The following is a 20,081-nucleotide window of genomic DNA, read 5'->3' on the forward strand; positions in this document are numbered from 1 at the left end:
CTTCAGATGCAGTCATATTAGCACTAATGCACCGTATCCATCAAAACTCTGTAGTCAAATGTGCTTGCTCAAGAGTAGTAATAGGATGCTTTCCATGTTTCGCCCTCACTCGTGCACCACCGTCTCTTGAAGCTCATCATCTTCTTATATATATTTAGTGGAGTAAATCCTTTAGACGTGCTTCTGATAGCTCCTTCAAATTTTAATTTTAAATTTTAATTTTTGTGCGGCTATTCTCGGTTTTCTTAAAAAAGGGAATTTTTTTAGCATTCTATTTCGGTAAATAAAAGTTAGGAGAGGGCTAGTTCGGTCGAAAACTAAATCGATGAGCTCACGATGTGGTTAGTATCACAACATAATCTTCCTCTACCTTTCTCGTCTGCCGTAACAGATCCACCAATCTGTGTTTTTCTTCTTCGTCCTAACAAGTTCACCAAATGACCCGATTGCTTCTGATACCTCTATATTCTTGACATCTGCCCTCCCGAAACCCAGAAATCATCTATTATGATGGAAAATCTCGCCATGGCCGCAGCCAGTAGAGGCACTGCATGCCTCCAATTCTCCGTCTCCGCGAAGCTACGGCCCACCCCCTTTCCTCCGTTTCTTGATCGACGCTGCGACCGTTCTGACCCTCTTCGTTCCTGTCTGCAACTAACCAAAAGTCCTCTCTGTCCTCCCTTTAGACCACCCTGGCTGCCCCCTCGTCGATCGATGACATGCCGTGCCCATGACCACCACCACCGTCATTACGATCACCACCACCACGAACACCACCATAGTCATGGGCACAGTCATGCTCATGGAGAAGATCGGGAGCCGATCACAAGAGCACAGAAGGCGATTATCTTATTCGCTAAGGCGGTTGGGTGGGCCGACCTAGCGGATATCCTGCGGGAACACCTCCAGCTCTGCTGCTGCTCGATGGCACTGCTGCTTCTCGCGGCCACCTGCCCCTATGCGGTCCCCAGCCGAGCCGTGAAGCCGTTGCAGAGCACACTCATTACTGTCGCCTTCCCTCTTGTTGGGGTATGTTGATTTACTTTCTATGACTGAGCATATTTTCACTCTATCAAGAAGCAGTTGCCCTTTTCCGGATTTACCCGGTGATGGTGGCGCTTGTGAGTCAACGTTGACACTATCTTGTATGTCTATCGGGAGGAGGGAAACATGGAGTATAGATGGGGTTTGTAAAGTGATACATCTTGGCTTTGATTGTAGCAGTAGGTGATGGCATTTCATTTATTGGTAAATACGTTCCTTCTCTGGAACATCATTTAGTGTCTGATTACTACTATTTATGGAGGACTATTTACATATACCAAAGAAATTTCTCAAGTGTCATACCAAAGAGGACTAGGACTGAAAACTACTAGTATTATCTTCTTTATGTACACGGGCCTATCATTTTGATCAAATAAAGATTCGTTGGTATATGAATCCATAAACATTCAATTATGCGTTGCATCTCTGTTTCCTCTCTGAACTTTGAAAATATGAGAAGTGCTTGACGGGCTCCAAATATTTCTAGGTGTATATGGTACTCAAGAGTGAGGTATGTCAATATTGTTAACCGTGCTCTTGGCTCCACTTGAATCTCGTATTAGTCCTAGGGTTCTACCTATCATCACAATAAAAAGGTTCTTATGGATGAATTTGGAGGGGATTTGTGGAAATCGATGTGAATAAAGCCTCCAATTGCACTAGAACGGCAGATCCTTCTTCATGGTAGAAGCTAGAGAAACACATAGTTTGCATAACTGACTCCATGTGCTTCGATTTTGTGACAGAATGGATGTTAGACACTGAAATCTGCCTTCCTTCAATAGGTTGCTTCCATTCATTGGTGAAGAAGCTCAATTTGACAAAGCAGCTAGGCTCAGGGTTTGTGCTATGATCATTGTGTGAGGATGTCAGTGACTGACCATGCAAAACGTCCTCCACAAACAGTTTGATAAATATTATAAGCTTGGGCTTCAGGGTCACTGCATGATGATTTTAGTGGATTGACATTCCTAGCTCCTCATTCTGCTCATCCCTTTTATTTATTTATTACTTTTAATTTCTTTCTCAATTCTCTTTCTTTGCATCATTCCCTTGTTGGCTATTGTGCCCTTGCTTGTTCGATCATGGTGTTACTTTCTAAATGATAACAATGAGAACCTTCATACGAAAATCATAACTATGTTCATGTGGATTGCGAAATGACGAAGTGTACTATGTTCAAGAAAGAGCCACTCCACTTCATTATTGGTAGTGTTCTCATCATAGACAGGACAAGGAGGTCCAGCTTAGCCTCTCCTACCAAATTAGTTTCCAATGGGGCGGCTCTTTGTTGGTCTATGCAATACAAATTACACGCTAGCAACTCATCTATAGAATATTGAAGGTTGAGGAAATTAGTTAAATTCAGAGTTCAAGATTCAGTAGCATCATTTGCAACACTAGCACTATTGCCTATTACTAGCTTTGTTGGATGGCGGTGCTGACCTTGGCTCAAAATTGTACGTATTGCTGGCCTGTTGTCATGGACTTAATCGCTTTCTTGGTTGAAGATCGATGCGGCACTCCTTCATCTTCGCAAAGGAGAGTAAGCCTCACCCAATTTGAGCACAAGAGAGAGGTTAGTAGAGGAAAAATAAGGTAGCAAATCCACTACAGGAAGGTTGCAGAAATTGCAAAGGCTTTCTTTAGTATTATTAGCAACTAAATACTCTAAATGAGATCTCTTATACATAGAGGTTTGCCCTTGATATAGCAATAAGGAAGGTACAAATGGACCAAGGAAAGATTGATGGTGAAGCCTCAAAGCAAGACAATTTATCCAGGAATTCCACTTGGTCTTTGAAGGACTCTAGCTAGATAAGGGCAGCAAATTGCTAAGAAAGGACTCAGCCCTTTTTCCCCCCATGTGCTTCTAATAGGGTTTAGCAACATTTTAATATTTGAAGTAGTGTAGTTCTCAACATACTGCAGCCAGAGGGCACAAATCTAAAAATATTATTATTTGCTGCAAATTGAAAGGCTCTAACATAGTGAGGGTTCCTGAAATACCAAAATCACCAAATACACATGTAAATCGCGTGGGTAAATCCCCTTACACGGTGCATCACATGACCTGTTAGTAATAGTTATTCACAAGACACATAGCAATATAAGTTCATACCATAAATAAACTCAACAATAAGAGTCCGGATACAAGTTCCACAGACCACAACAAGCCTTCAAGATATACATCTAAAATACAACTCTAAAGTCCAAAATACAATGTCAATTATAACGCCCTCACAAATGCTCAAGCCATATGTAAGATTAGCGAATTAATAAAATTAATTACCTTATTAGAGAATTTAGGTTTAGGCATATACATGGGTCAAGGGTCCTCTAGGGTGAGCTCTACGTTATCTTAAAATTCACACTACTTAGATGATAATAAATTGTCTTTAAGAGAGTGGTTAGGCTAAAATAAAGGAATAGGGCTATAGGGTCTAAATAGCCCCCAATGGGCTAGGCTGGGGAGAGGGAATAGCTCATGGGCTGCAGTCCAAACTACAGCCCACGAGCTCCATGGGCTGTGGTTCATACTACAACCCAATAGGCCCGAGGCTTCATGGGCTGCAGTATGAACCGTAGCCCATTTAGCCCTATGGGCTGCGGTTCAGACCGCAGCCCACAACAACCCCCACCCTCGCACACTCTTCTTTTCAAAGGGAAGGAGACAGAGGGAGGGGAGAGAAGGGCTCGGTGCTGCCAGTGGCCCACGCCGTCGGTAGCTCGCCCTTGACGTCGGCGTCCCGCGGCTCTCACTCAGGGCGGGCGGCTGGCTGAAGGGAATGGAAAGGAAAGGAGGGAGGAAATCGAGGAGAGAAAGAGAGATACGGCGACCATCACAATCGATGGTGCTGGCGGCGCAGCCACGCGACCGAGAAGGGTAAGGCATGGTGGCCGAGGGGGTGAGTATAGGGAAGAAAGAGAAACAACAACAATAACAAAAAAAAGGTTTACCGAGGGGTCGCGCGGTTGGCTTCGTTGGCCGTCGGCTTCGGGGCTTCGTCTACTGTGTTGGCAACCTAAGAGAGAGGAGAGGGAGAGAGAGGTGGCGTGGTGGAGAAGAAATAGGGGGTTGGGGATGGTTGCGTGCACGACAAGAGAAGAGGGAGAAGAAGAAGAAGAAGAGGGAGAAGAATAAGAAGAAGGAGAAGGAGAGGATAGGGTGGCAGGGTGCTAGGATGCGCGCTCGGCGCGTGCGCGGGCCCCCCTCTATTTTTTTTATAATTTTGGGGTGTTACAGTTCTTTACTAAATGGAAAGGCAACCTAGCTGAATAAAATATTCTTGTAATCTCACAATATAATTGATTGCGAGCACCAGAATTAAATGACTTCTCAATAGGTGTCATTCCTGTTGCTAGGGAGAGAGAGACGCTAGAGAGAGATGGGGCACTGGTGAGAGAAGAAATGAAAAAAAAATTAGAGAGAAGAGAGATGGAGTGAGAGAAGAGATGGAGAGCCCGTATTGTGAGGGATCGGGCGATACGGCCGATAACTCGGGATCGGCGATATACCTGGCTGAAACCAGGATCGACTGAAACTTGGAACCATGACTATTATATAACAAATTTGAGATTCAAATTTAGAGGTGTTATGGTCTTTATTTTGCGATTCTGAGCGCAGATGGTTGAGGGAAATGACTACGTCATTTTATCTTATATATTTTTTTCATATTTTCACAATAATATATTTTATGACCGAAACGAATAACCCAATGCAAAGTTACGATAATTTAAACTTTTTCTTTATATTCAGCCTATTGGAGAACTGATTAATTTACTAAAAGTTGCTGTGTGAGAGAGCGATTTTGCTGTTGTACTTTTTGAGAAATAGTTTGAACAGTGTTATATTTTGAATTTTTTACTGTAGCAACAGTTTGGTCAAAAACTCTATTAAAAACTAACATAAAAGAAATATATACAATTATGACTTTTAGGAAGTAAGTTCCTTAGGAACTTCTACTTCCCAAGATTACTTCACTTCTCTCACTTCTTGATAACCAAATACGCACCAACTGGGGGAATCTGTGGAAACAAGCCTAGGAAACCTATGGATATTTGGAAACCGTAGGAAACCTAAGAATTATGTATGGCTTGATGCTACACTGCTGATGCACTTGGTCACTCGTCTTGGCTTCTTTTGCTTTGAAATGAAGAAAAGATATGGAATTTTTTAGATGTTAACAACATAGTTGTTGTTTGATGGTCTAAAGGAAGCCTATAAAGCAGAGCTGGACATATTAAATTTATTAAGAACTAGATTTCTGTTGGCCCAAAGTTCCCCCTTTCCTTTTTTCATCTATTTATCTTTTCACACATTGTTATTAATGCTTAGAAGTTATAACCATCTTTTACTTTCATCTTTGGTTATGGTTTCAGATCATATGGATTTTCATATGTCGAGAGAATCATTTGTGGATAGAATATCTCTAAGTTCATTTCCTGCTCGTATTTTAGGTTTCTGCAGCACTTGATGCTCTTGTAAATATTGCTGCTGGAAAAATAAATATCCATGTCCTCATGGCTCTTGCAGCGTTTGCTTCTGTATTTATGGGGAATTCCTTGGAAGGTGGTTTGCTTCTTGCAATGTTTAACCTGGCCCATATTGGTAATTTTTTATCGTTGAACTTTGATGTTTGCTTCCATTTTTGGTAATGATTGAGGCATAATGTTTGCTTTCATTATTTGGTAATGATTGAGGCATCTTAAGGTCTCATCTCTGTTATTTAAAGGATGACGTTAATCTTCACAGCGGAAGAGTATTTCACAAGTCGATCGATGATTGATGTGAAGGAACTCAAGGATAGCTATCCGGACTTTGCACTTCTATTAGAAACGAGTGGTGATGGACCACATCAATTTTCAAAATTGAGTTACATCAAGATTCCTGTACGTGATCTTGAAGTGGGCTCTTATATATTGGTCAGGGCTGGTGAGGTTCGTCGGAAGAAATTCCTTGCATTTTTTGACCTAAATTTACTGTTTATGCTGCTAGTTCATTACCTGCTTCTAAGGTATCCTGTAGAACCTGTTTTTGCTCTTATTACTACTAGCCTACATCCTTGAATTCTACTTTTGTGCTTTCAAGCATTACCTGGTATTGGAGTTCGCAATTTTGTGATCAAGATAAAGAGAAATTTTTGTCAACCACTGATCTTTCATTCCTAGACCCATTGAGCCTGTTGTTATGCTATCTGCACTTATGCATCTATTGTTACAATGGAAAGGCTTGGATGATTGTTCCTTTGTAGGCTTGTTTATCGAAGTAGGAGTCACATGGTTTGCCAGATTGGCAATTACATGAGGGTCTTAATCTCTTCGTGTGATAATGACTTTACTTGGAAAACAACCAATAATCTCGTATTAGGGAAACTTGAGCTAAATTAAGATTGTCTAAAAACTGATCTAAGGGATGATAAAGCCCATGGTCGGAAGATGATTGGGAATTTGAGATGCAGAGCAATAGACAACCCTATCAAGGTCTTCCCTTGCCATAAACTATACAAATTTGTCATTCCCTTGTATTTATGGGTATCCAGATGACCATCTTTACATTTAGCCATAAAGGAATCTTAACTTGAAGTAACACTATTGGATACCATATAGGACTTTGGAATAGATAATATTAATTATCTGACAAAATTTGGGAGATTAAAAATTGTTATCTGTTACTTCTGTGAAAATAAATTGAGCTATCTTAGGGATATGAGAATCCAGAAGCACATTTGAGACTTTTCGATGGGGAAGATAGTTTCATTCACTTTTTGTATTTTCGGATGTTTTAGTTAAAAAATGGATTTATTTTTAGATTGTCTTATTTGGTTAAAACTCTTAAAATCTATGAGATTTGGTTGTTACTTTGTTTTTAGAGAAGTTTTGCTAGGATTTGGTTGATTTTCAAATGAGAAGAGTCATAGTGTGGTTATAGATTAGATTAGAAAAGTTTATATTAGTTTAGATTGCCATTTGATATAATCACAGTCTCTTTTTTTAGGGTAAAGGGAATCCCGAAAATAAGAGAATTCTTGTGGAAAATTTCACGTATATCTCTTCTCCCTCTTCCTTCTCCTCTTCCTATCTTCCCCTTTGTGGTATTTTCCATGATTTCTCTTATCCCCTGCGATCTATGTGTACTTCCTTCCCCGACAGCCATGTGTGTTGCCTTCCTTTCATCTCACAGTTAAGTGGGTTATCTTCCCATCTCTTATCTATGTAGTTACGCTAGTATGGATAAAGGTACCTTGAGGTGGAAAAATAGATCTATTGATGCCCAATCTTCTCTCCTAGGTATGGATCTATGTACCTTCTTGTTTTTCTCCTTGTTGGCACATTTTCTTATCCCATGCCACATTACTCTTTATATTGTTGGAGATATTGTTTGATTGTGCAGCTTACTGCAATTAATGTTTATATTGGTATGACTGTGTCACTAATCAATTTTCTTTGATGCTTGAATTTTCTACGATGAATTGAATAGATTCATTTTCTTATGATGTATTCTGATATCTTATGAGCTATGAATTTTGGGACCTTTAGTTTGTATTATTGGCCGAATAGTAATAAGTACAACTCTTTTGATTCATTGCCTTGTCTATTTGCTTATCCTTGACCATATTTTCACTGTAATTGCATTATATTTAATTTATTTTGTTGAAGGAACTAATCTGATTAGAAAATTCTCCAGTAGAGAATTTAAAGTCTGCCTTTTTTGTTATTGGGAAACTTGATATTGATATATCTTTTGTGGCTCTTAGTTAAATTCACTGTTTTAGTGGCAGCGATGTTGATTTTGATATTTCTTTTGTGGCTCTTAGATGAATGAGATTTTGAGGCTTAAAGTTGTGTTTATTTGATGTACCTTTTTGCTTGTGGCATTAGCGATGCTAGGTTTTCTGATAAAATTGTGGCATTAGCTAATCTTGAGCATAAGAACTCCTTTCTTCTTCTTACTCAGATTCATGCTGATCTTTGCTAGGAGTGTCTCAGTTCATTTATTTTTTCCAATTGTTTACAAAAAAGGTTTTAATTTGAAGAAAATGAAATCTTCATTTTTGTGGAAAATTTTGCTCATGCAATCATTTTGCAACTTTTACCCAATATTTAATTACCCATGTCTATTTCTATTACATTATATCGGAATTGTATGTAGAAGTATATGGCATGGGAAAAAAAAGTGATTTGGCATCGTTCCTTTAAAAGAAATATTGAAAAATACAATGTGCATTTGGTCTACTTCTAGATTCAACCTATATACAATATTCTGTGGTACTGAATTCATGAAATACTGATATCTATTTCCATGTTGCAGTCTTAACCTGGCTTGGTTAAATGTTCCATGACACTTAATTCACGAAATCTTGAAATCTATTTAAAATGTATACTAATTTCAATTTGACCATCACTCTGAACATCCTGGGACTGTTCGAACTTTGTGGTTACTTGATTTCTTGCTTCTGAACTATTTGGTATTTAATTTGATGTAATTTCCAAGAGGAGCTGTAATTATTTGCTTGAGTAATGTTGCTAGGGAAACTGGTCTGCTATACAGAAGATAGGATATTGTATTTGGAAACCTTGCAATATAAGAAAACAGTTTGGAGAGATAGACAGAAATATAAAAATGAGAGGATTAACAAACTAACAAAGAAAAGGTGACTTAAGTATTTAACTATTTCACACTCAAAAAATTCACTAACAATTCTTACAACATTTTTCACTTATGGCCCTATTAGTATGCACCCGAAGCAATTGTAAAAAATGCCCTTTAGTTTCCAATGTGTTTGATCCTAAATGAGGTAGGCAAAGGAAAACAAAAGAACAAAGCCATGGAATCCACCAATAGGTGTTGGAATCCATCAACAAAAAAGAAAGTAGATGATCGCAAAATCTCAAAATATTCATTAAGTCTAAATAAGAAGATAACAAGCCTTGATATAGGCAAACCCTAAAATGACAAATAGAATAAAATACATATAACAGGAAAAAAAGACTAAAATACCTTCAACATCATAATCTCTCTCTTACAATTCGTGGCCTAGGCAAAGTGTCACTGAGTAGGCTACCCTCCCGCGTCTGCGTGATTACACGAGTTTGAAAATGTTGTTTGCACCTACTCTCTCGAAATGGGAGAAACTCGACTTAGTCGAGTGAGGCTAAGGGCCGCAACAGTAGAACTCCCAAAGATTTGGATTGATTTACATCGATTTGTTGTAGCTCTTTGCGAGTAATCCACGTGCTGTTAACATCTAACAGTCTTTTTATTGGACTAGGAAACGGTGAACTCCATCATTATTAAATGTGATAATGTTCATCCAAAATAATATCTCTCTAATTTCTTCATGTGGATGGAAGAGAGGAAATAGTAATGTCAAAAGAAAGCATAACTGGAAGGGTGGAAGTAGGTGTATTATAAGGATCATCTGGGATGGTCATAGGTGGTTTATGAGCAACTAAATCTTCAATATTAAAAGTGGAACTAATGCCACAATTAGAGAGAACATTGATGATATAAGCATTAAATCCTACACGTTTTAATATTTGAAAAGGTCTAACACTACGGGCTTACAACTTCCTTGCAGTTCTAGATGAAAATTGCTTGGTTCTAATACGAAAAATGACATAATCTCCAACATGAAATCCTTAGCATATCTATGCAAATCGGCCAATAGTTTATATTGAATATTACTAGTTTTGATTGGCTTGCCAATCTCTTGATATAATAAATGAACATGATAAGCAAATGCTTCAGCAGATTCAAAGATTTTAAAATGAGATGACATAGAAAGGAGATCTAAAGGTTTACAACCTTTAAAATCATGGACAATCTTAAATGTACTCATACCTATAGGCCTATTAATGGAATTGTTATATGTAGACTGAGCTATAGGAAAAATGAAATCCCATAATCTGTTATCACATATGAGACATTGTAAAAGATTTTTAAGGCTACAATTGACAAACTTTGTTGGACCATCAGTTTGAGGATGATAGGCTACTTAAAATTTTAGTTTTATACTTACCATGTTCCAGAAGGACGATAGGCTACTGAAAATTTTAGTTTCATGCCTTAAAGTTTTCCAGAAGGACGATAAGTATGTCATTGGCGATTCTTTTGGCTACATCATATTTAAGATTTGGCTAAAATGACTCGAAAAGCCACCAACATGAATTCCCCAAACTAAAAAGTCACGTACATAGGAGGTATATAGAGTTTGTTGGCTTTAAATAAATACCCTCCTTGGAGGGAATAACCATTAAGAGATATATTTGAGTTATTAGATAAGGTGAGGTAGGCTTATCCAAAATCAGGGCATGAAGCGTAATCTTCTTTTAGTTTCTCAAATCCAGTGATAGTGATACTTATGAAGGAAAGAAGATTAACTTTTTGATTGAGTGCATTGCCGCCTTCTTGTATTCCTGTAAAAATTCTATTTAGTGATTATGCCTAGCATTGAACTTTTTTTTTGAGAGTTGAGGTATTAGAGGGTTTCATAGTCGGAGTATAGCACAAACACATGCGGGAGTAAATAATGACGCTAGTAGAAAAGAGCTTGAATAATTGCATATAAGTTTTTGTTATATGTGGAATGCCTTTGTTTAGTCTTATTCAACTTCTTGTTAAAATTAGGAAACAAAATGACATTCTTGGCGAAGGACATCGCCTATTCCAATTCTAGAGGTATCACATTCCACTTCAAAAAACTTTAGAAAAGTCAGAAAGGCACAGCATTACATGAGCTTTCATCATTCTTCTCTTGTTTTCCCCAAAAGCCTTATTTGCAGATCTAAGTCCATTGGAAGTCACCTTTTTTGAGATGGTCAGTAATTAGAGACGCAATTGTGCTAAACTCGTGATCAAAATATCGATAGAATGTAGCAAGCTATGAAATCTGTGAACATCAGAAAGCTTTGTGGTTCAGGCCAATCGACAATTGCTTTAATTTTTTAGGGGTCAGCACATATTCCTTTTTAATGAAATCATAGTCTAAAATTATTACTCGATCCATGAGGAATGAGCACTTTTACTTATTGCATAGAGGTTAGAGGCGCGAAGGGTGAGACAGACTTAGCGCAAATGATCCAAATGGTGTTCCTTTGAATGACTATAAATTAGAATGTCATCAAATTACACCAATAGGAATTTGCCCATAAATGGTCGGAACACTTGTATCATGACACGCAAAAAAGTCAAAAAGGCATCACTTACCATGCATACGGACCATCCTTGGATTGAGAGCAGTCTTTCATTTATCTCATGAACGAATTTTAATATGGTGATAACCACTCTATAAGTCGATTTTGGAGAAAATTGTAGCTTCTACCATCATATCAAGCATGCTATCAAGTCGAGGAATTGGGAAATGATGCTTATTTTATTGATAACTTAACTATAAACCCACATGTGCCACGAGCCATCTTTTTAGGCGTGAACAGGGATAGTGCATGGACTTAGGCTCTTGCAAATTAGGAAGATGCACTGCGAACTAAATTGATAGCCATATTGGACATCACACATTGGCGATAGGTAAATGATCTGGAAGATCTTGAGGGAAAACATCTTGAAATTCTTTCAATAAAGAAGCTATCTTTTTCGAAAGTGGAACAATAGTTTGACCTTTAGCTTCCCGGCCTAGTAAGGCAAACATATTGGATTCTTGGTTTGCCTCATTTTTAAATTCTTTTGCTTATATCATGTGTAAACACTTTTTGCTAGTGGCATTCTTCTTATTATCTTTGTTCGCTAGTTGAGGGTGCATTGAATAAAATTTTAATCTTCATGCCCTCAAACATGAAAGAGCACGAGTTCAATCTAGCAAAAATGATCATATCTAGATTGAACAACCAAGGGCGCCCATGTCCATTGGTACGATGTCGCACCAAACATTTTCTTTGCATAAAAGAAATTGGATGGGAACAAGCATCGCTTATTGATGGAGATAGAATAATCATTATTATCCTAAGATACTTTGTAAGGATTTAGGTGAGGAGTAGGTTTTAGTTCTAAGAAGAACACTACATTGGAAGAAACCGCATTGATGCAACTATCGATGATCACTTTGCAACCTTTTGTTTCACACTTGATGTATGTGTGAAAAATTGTGTCTCCGATGTGATTCGGACCTGATCAAATTACCTCGGAAGATATTGGGCTTGATGGATCGAGTCTATTTATTTTATTATTTTATTAGCTAGTTAGAGTCCTAGTAGGCTATAATTTGTTTAATTAGTTAAGTCTGTAGTTAGTCGGATCGGGAACGGCCGAACTCGATCCTGATCCGGGTCCGATCCGAACACTCTCTCTCTTTCTCTCTTTCACTCTTTTTTCTCACTCTCTTTTTCTCTTTTTCTCTCTTTCTCTCTTTCGCTCTTTCTTTCTATTTTTTCTCTCCTTACCATATCATCATTGCTTCTCTTAAAGAGAAATCTAGCTCCAGGGAACTCTGATGAACTTTGGTATATAATTTTTTAATTTATTTTCTTATTTCTCTTAGTTTTTTTTCATTTCTTTCACTTTCTCCCCTTTTATTCTTTTTTCTTCTTTTTCTTCTTCACTACACCATGGTTTTTCTTTCTTTTGTTTGGTTTTCTTCGAGTCACTCTCTCTCTAATCTCTTCTTTTTAGTTTTCATTGAACCATAGTTTTTCTTTCTTTATTTTCTTTTTTTTTTGGTATTTCTTTTTCTAAAATTTTAAAAGTTTTTCTGCATTTTTAAATAATATTCAGAATTTTACGTAATTAAAAAGTCCGATCCGATCTAGGCGACCGATAAGGCTGATACGTATTGTTTATTTGGAAGGCCGATCCTGATCCCAATCTCGATTTTTCGAACCTCGGTTAAGTCCAATTAACTTAAGTTTTCATAGTTTTAGAAATATTTAGAAGATATTCCTTGGACATCCAAATAATATGAAACTAGATGAATAAGATCGGTGACATTATGATCTGGAACTTTCGTATTTAGAATTTCTTCAGATTAGAAATATTTGCGGCAGAACTAAGAACCAATCCAAGGGAGATAAGGAGACTAGTTTAGCTAAGTTTTTGTTATTCTTATTCGGTTTAGGACTCTTTTGTTTTATTCTTTATAAATAGAGCCTTATGGATTGTATCTTAGGCATGCTTCGGAATGGAATGAATTTATCTTTCTTAATCTCTTTGTTTATCTCTCTCTAGCTTCTCCTTTTCATCTAGTATATCCTTTTCTCCCTTGCCGCCCTCTCCTTTTAGCGGCTTTCACCTTCACCACAACGGTACTCTTTCTCATAACACGTATACCTTTCGTCTTTGATTTCTCCCCATTTGTCTCTCTTTGTCTTAATCGTCTGTACCTCCTGTACGGTTTTCGTTTTTTCTCGCTACCATAGCTGTAGGCTAGTCATAGCCTTCAGCTATCTACTTCATCCGCAAGCCACCACCACTATGTATTGCTAAGCCACCTCCATTAACTACTCGACCTCCACTTCATCGTTACCTCTGCCCTACGGTTAGCCTCCATCAGTGATTGCATCATATTCTCAACCCTAGCCACGTTCCACTATCACCAGTATCATTTTTGAGAGGACCCTTACGCCAGGTCATATTAGCTGGTACTAGAGCATTTAACTATGCTGAACTAATAGATCTACCCCAACCAAAATTGGTTCATGTTAGCTGGTACCAGAGCATGTGTTCCTCGGACTAGATGTCGACCACGAGAGCCATGGCATCAAAACATCATGAAGGCACTTCCAAGACGACTAAAAAGACCATATTTTGAGTATTTTTGTGAAATGTTGTTGATGTTTGGGTTTTAGTTCTATTTTAAGCAAAAGTAAAAATGGTTCGATCAATGGGTTGCCTCAATACTTATTATTTTGTGACGATCACATAATTTAGATCGGAAGGGTAGGCCTAGTCTAGCATGGTTACTTTTCAATAAATTCTCGTCTAATATCTTCGTGGGGCTGTGCCTAAAACGGTTCAAGGTCATTCTCTCATCTTCTACAGTGTTGCATCTCAACATGTATTTCTTAAATTAGAAAACATAAGCACACACAGACTTTGCTCCTTACCTAAAATTGTTTTATTGATCCATAGGTCGCTATGTTAAGAATGAGGTAAATATTTTTCTTTAGTTTTTCTTACATTTCGACCTAATCAGTTATTGGTGGTTGATTCCTCCGAATTAAGATTTGTTTAGTGCTTTTGGCAAAATAGTTTGGCATGCCCAATTAGTTTCATTTGGGAACATTTCGATTTTCAGTCAAATTGTACCACTGAAAGAAATGGTCTATTTCACAAATCCAATCAGTGAATACCATCAGGTCCATTTGTCCAATTAAAGTCGGAGCATCCACCTTAACATTTTTCATCATTTGATCCTTTGGGTTTTTATGTTCTCTATACATAGCATTATTTCTAAAATGTTATTCTGATATTGTGCCATTATGAGAATCTATTAGTGATTCTTTCTTGGTAAGGATGGTTAGGGGCTTGCTGAGGGATCTCGAGGTCGGGAGCGACAGGCTTAGCTCCCATGTTGGAAACTTCAACATCACTTCCACTCCCTTGTCTCTTATGACAAGTTTCAAGAGCCTCAAGATGGGCATTAAAATCATCTAGTTTGGTGGCATACTTCTCAAAGGACTCTTGAATGAATTTTTGCATGCCATTCATAGCAGCAGGCTCCATAACAGACTGAGATTGAGAGTTATATGCTATCTGACATTTACATAGGTCCATGCAAAAAGAATTCCACTAATGACAATGCAGTGGGAAATGCAACAATTAATGCTGGTGATGAATGACAAGAGATAACAACGAATCTCAACTTAATTAACTAAATAATCTAAGTCCAATCTCTGGGAACTTCTAGCTGGATAAAATGTCAAAATATGAAATATAAAGTGCAATCCAGTAGTACACACCTCCGTAATCATAACAGTGACTCAGATGTTAAGATTTTCCTTTTAATCTAGCTAGTTACATAGCTAAATGTTGATGGTTCCAGCTAGTTAGGTTCAAAGTGAACAATTCCAACACGAAAATTAAGACAAGACTCACTTTTGATGGCTATTTGAATCTCGCTTCGAGGTTTTGTGGTGATGATGGGTTCTTTTTGTTGTTCAAAGATGACGATCTTCTAGTGCAATTCAAAACTCGTCATATCCATCGTGTGATGGGGTTTGTGACATTCCAACATTTGTGGTGCGATTGGTCAAACGAAGAACAAGTGCAAGGTGGCATAGAACTCGAGAGGTGGGATGTTCATATACGACGGTAGGCGAAGAAAAACAAAAGAATAACTCGTGGAATCCACCAATGGTGTGTGAGCACTAGCGAAAAAGAAAATAGATGATCTCAAAATCTTAAATAAATCTAAATAAGAAGATAACAAGCCTCTATATAGGGAAACCCTAAAAAGACAAATAGGCCAACCCATTTAAATTACCCATAATAGGAAGAAAAGACTAAAATGCCCTCAACATCAAAGTCTCTTCGTCACGACTTGTTGCCTTGCCAAAGTATTACTGAATGAGCTGCTCTCCTACGTTTGGAAGAGTACATGTGTATGAAAGTGGTGGTAGTCTCGGCAGCCTAGCAACATCTAAAACAAGTTCAAATTTTAAGGTCAATGTTACGAACCAGAGTCTGGACGTAAGAAAATTATGATATTTTTGTGGTGGTAGACTTGGAAGTTAGGATTGCAATGGGTTTAGGTTTTACGTAAATTGGAGATCGAGATGGAAGTTAAAAATAAAACAGAAGTAGTTTAGAACGAGACATATCGGTAAATATCTGACATTGTGTGCGGTCGTTGGAGGGTGACAGACAGCCAAAGGTGGTGGTGAATGCTCGTATAATAGGGGGAATCATGGTGGAGTGGTGGGAACAGCTAGGGAAAAAGGTCTCATTAGAAGTAGTGGGCATTAAAGTCTTGACCTCAACCTGAATGCCAGGCCTATGCCCACTAATGAAGGTACTATTTAGGGCTAACTTAGGCCAGCTAGTGACCTGATTGCAGATCCGCTCGAACTCTTTCCGGTAAGCTCGAACCGTTGATCGAGTCAGTTTAGTCAACATGGCTTGAAAGTCCTCGTATTGGGTCGGACTGAATTGAGCACAAATTGCTTTCGGGAAGTCCTGCTAAGACTCAAATGGTCGATTCGCTTAGCTGACTAGTACTATGTAATCGCAACTTCTTCTAAGTGGAATGATGCTAGCCCAACCTTCTGGTGGTTAGGCGTGTTTTGGTACGTGAAGAATTGCTTTGCTAGATAGGTCCAGTCTAGCTGGTCTCCTCTAAAGAGAATTTTAGGATTTCAAGCTTGACGGTCTAAGCTTGGATTCCAAAATGTGGCCTATCGTTGTGAGCCAAGCGACCTCGTAGTCGATGTTGGTCACGTGGGTCATAAGCTTATGGGTTCAGCTCATGTTGCACTAGAGCTACATGCGAGTTCAACTCAGTCTGATGGCGCGGGCCCACCAGGTTGTTACACCAGTCATCCTCAGGTTCGTACTTGGGCTCGGGGTCATGCACATAGGCCTCAAACTGGTTCGCACGAGGTGGTTGAATTGATTCGCAAAAATTTGGCCTGCCTCGAAATTTGCACACTTCATCTTCCCTATGCAGTTGCCCTAACCCTAACCCTAACCCTAGGGTTATGATAGAATTTCGGCCTAGGGGCGCTATCGTAAGCCGTTGTAGCTTCTATGGCGGCTGGGTAAGGGGGCTGGCGACCCCACTTTAGGGGAGTGGTGGGGGTAGGAAGCTCTGGTGAAGCCATCCCAACGAAAGGATAGGCCCTCGTGGTGGTTGCCATTGGATTCAGCCACCTAACGATCTTTGGTGTCTGTGGCGGCCATCGGCTGCAGTCGGTCTGAGGAAGCCAGTTGTGGCCGTCGGTGGTCGTGGGAGCATCGGACCCGCTGCAACCAGTCGCGGGTTGGTTGCAGCGGTAGTGGCTCTCAATGGCGGTCTTTCGGCTGTCTCTAGCGGCTATCGCTGACCTATCTAGGGTGCCAGGGTCTCATAAAAGGGGCTAGATGTCGAGGTCTAGGCTGGAGGAGGCTGGATCGCCACCGGTGGAAATCTAGGGATTTTGGTCCTTCCATCACGGGTGGGGAAGACAACCCCACGACCACTGCTGTAAGCAACTCTAGCGTGGTAGTGGCGTCTAGGAGGGTCCGCAGGGCCGGAGGGGTCTCCACCGCGGCTGAAAGAGGGGTTGAGGCCGTGGTTTGGGCTGGCTCATCCCCTTCCTCATTGCTGGGTATTGATGGCCGCCACTGGCGAGTTTTTGCCGTGGCCGGCAATGCTGGCGACACGGGGTAGTCTTGCTGAGTCAGAAGGTATGCCATCAAGGCTTGAATAGTCTTTTCCATCTTCTCGGTTCTCTGCACGATGGATCTAGTGACCTCGTTAGAATTTAAAAAAAAAATGCCTTCACCCATGCCAGCAGGTCAACATCGTCGATGGCTAGTGGTGGCGGAGGTTCCAGAGAAACTCCCACAGGAATGGAGATGAGTTCCTGGTCCTTCATGGTTGTTTCTTTCTCATTCGTCTTGGGTCGCATGGAGGAACATCGACTCTGATATCATTGTTATGAACCAGATCGATACTAATCTGGAAGTTAAAAAATTATGATATTTTTGTGGGTGGTATCCTCAGAAGTTAGGGTTCTAATAATCTTGGTTTTATTTAAATCGAAGATCGAGGTGAAAAGTTAAAAATAAAATAATGGAAGTAGGTCAGAATAGGACAAATTGATAAATATCCGACGTTGCGGTAGTCGTTGTAGGATGGCGGACAACCAAAGGTAGTGGTGGACAGCCGTATAGTAGGATGGCTCATGGTGGAGGATGATGTCTAGGGTTTGAGCGCTTGAATGTGGATCTAGGATTATGATCTACTCCTATAAAAATAAAGACGATCTAACGGCTATAATAAAAAATAAAGGTAATAAGAATAAATTGTCTAAACTTAAGATTCATTCCACGATAATAATCAACTCATGATCATTCCTATTTATAGGAGGAAAGTCCTAGTGGATCGGATACACCTACGGATTAACCGTTTTATAAAAAATATAAAGCAATAAGATAAATCTAACTAACTGACTCAATTTAACTCGACTTTGACTCAACTGACTCGCTCTGACTTAATCCACGTGGTAGGATCGTATTAGTCAACCTAAATATTAAAATATGATAAAAGGCATTGTGGTGGACATCTCGAATAGACCTCTATAAAGCCTAGGAGTCCTCAGTCAAGGAGGGTCCCTACAGCGGCATGACCACTCTTTTTTAAACAATGGTTAGGACATATGGACGTGAGTAGGAATTGAGATACTGCCTAGTATTATACTAAGAATTGAGATACAAAATGCACTTGGTCTTGTTTGAATCACACTGAAGGGTTGGCTTGGCACTGAACAATGCTTCACGCGAATGAAGGAGAGCTTTTCTTTATTTATTTGAAACAAGACCTCACAATAAACCTTAATAAATTAATAAAAATTTTTAGTTGGATTTGGTCAAAATACTCCCATATAAGTATTAATAGAACTTATCTAACTCCTAACTAATCGACCTAAAAGGACTTAAATTGAGCCTAAAATAAACCCAAATACAGAAGTTATGAAAATACGTAAGAACATGTCAAATAAATGGTGAAATAAACCCATGCCGACCATCAACTAGCACTAGAGGTGGTTAACTCGACATAGTAACCCGACTTTTAAATGGATTTGAGTTTAGTCTAATCGGGTTCGAGTCACAAACAAATCAACTCATCTAACCCTATTATTAAATGGATCATGTTCGTATTTATTACCAAAATCCGATTAACCTGTTTATAACTCAACCCGTCAACCTATTGATGACCCACCAACTCATTTATGACACGGTAACTCGTTTATCTGATTAATTCATTTATGACTTGACTAACCTATTTATGATCCCATTAACTCGTTTATTAACATGAAAAAACCTGTTTGAAACTCGAATAAACTCGTTTGTAACCTGAGTAACTTATAAAAATTTGAATAACTTGTCACCCGAGAACCCATTTATGACTCGTGTAACATGTTTATTGAATGGGTTGTATTTATGTTTGCATTAGCATGACCCAACTTGCATCCTGCTAACTCAACCCAATTGCCACCCCTAACTTGCACGACACATCACATGCCACGACACTCGCTGAGGCCTCAAGAAAAGAAGCTCTATGGTCGGCATAGAGGGAGCGAATAAGAGGAGCGAGGGAGAGGGATACTACTTACTATGCAGCTCTCTCCATCACTCGCGTTCCCTCAAAGAGAGGTGCATGCCTTAGCATTGTTCAAAGGAAGAAGACAACCTATATGGGTTGAACCGTCGAAATAACAAAGATTCGCTTCATGAGTCTGACTCAAGTAGCAGATGATGCCAATTTGCACTGCCTTCATTGATCCTAACTAGACTTCACTCAATGAAAACACTAAAAGACCATCTATCAATTCTCTAATTTGAAATATCTCTTCAATCTTTATTCCCCTGCATCAAACACTTACACTGTCTAATAAATTCTCCCGATTTTTTGCAATCTGAAGTACATTGGAGTCATTTGCTTAAAAAGTTAGCAGATGATGTATTCCTACAAATTGACGCTTCAATATAATTAAGATTGTGATGTCTTGTATTCAATTTTATAGTCAGTTGAAGTTATTATCAATGTTGAACATTTCTTATCACTTCCTTCTGCTCGGCGCCTAGGGTTCCCTCATCTGGGATCCCTGGGGAAGCAGAAGAAGAATTAGGCCAAAAATTAGGCAAGGAATGGAATATTACCAAGTACCCTCCACTCAAAATCATTCCATTCGGAATTCTTTGCTCATAGGAAGCTTGAAGAACACCAAATAATGATTTGTTCTCTGAAATCTTCATCTCATCAAAGCCATTTCTCCTCTTCAATATGACTTTTAAGTACTTAGGAAGAACAATGCTGATTATATGACGTCTGTTAAATGTATTATCATCATTTGATTCAATTGAACTTAATATGGAGAATAAT

At 39.0% G+C, this 20,081-nt stretch overlaps 1 protein-coding gene across 3 annotated transcripts in view; it reads left to right on the forward strand.

The window, feature by feature from the left end:
- The first annotated feature begins 365 nt into the window (after window positions 1-365).
- The window catches only part of LOC140799702 (probable cadmium/zinc-transporting ATPase HMA1, chloroplastic), a 55,875-nt gene continuing 36,159 nt past the window's right edge, over window positions 366-20,081 (forward strand). The window contains exons 1-3 of one of the 3 annotated variants that reach the window (XM_073154139.1): window positions 366-1,029; window positions 5,506-5,656; window positions 5,801-5,985. In XM_073154139.1, coding sequence (XP_073010240.1) covers window positions 508-1,029; window positions 5,506-5,656; window positions 5,801-5,985 — 858 coding nt within the window. In that variant the 5' untranslated portion in view covers window positions 366-507. The remainder of the gene's footprint in view (window positions 1,030-5,505; window positions 5,657-5,800; window positions 5,986-20,081) is intronic. The other 2 variants (XM_073154140.1, XM_073154141.1) reach the window with 2 other exon arrangements.

Source organism: Typha latifolia, chromosome 13 (assembly GCF_019914945.1).
Source record: "Typha latifolia isolate L0001 chromosome 13, TyphaL0001v2, whole genome shotgun sequence".
Classification (NCBI taxonomy): domain Eukaryota; kingdom Viridiplantae; phylum Streptophyta; class Magnoliopsida; order Poales; family Typhaceae; genus Typha; species Typha latifolia.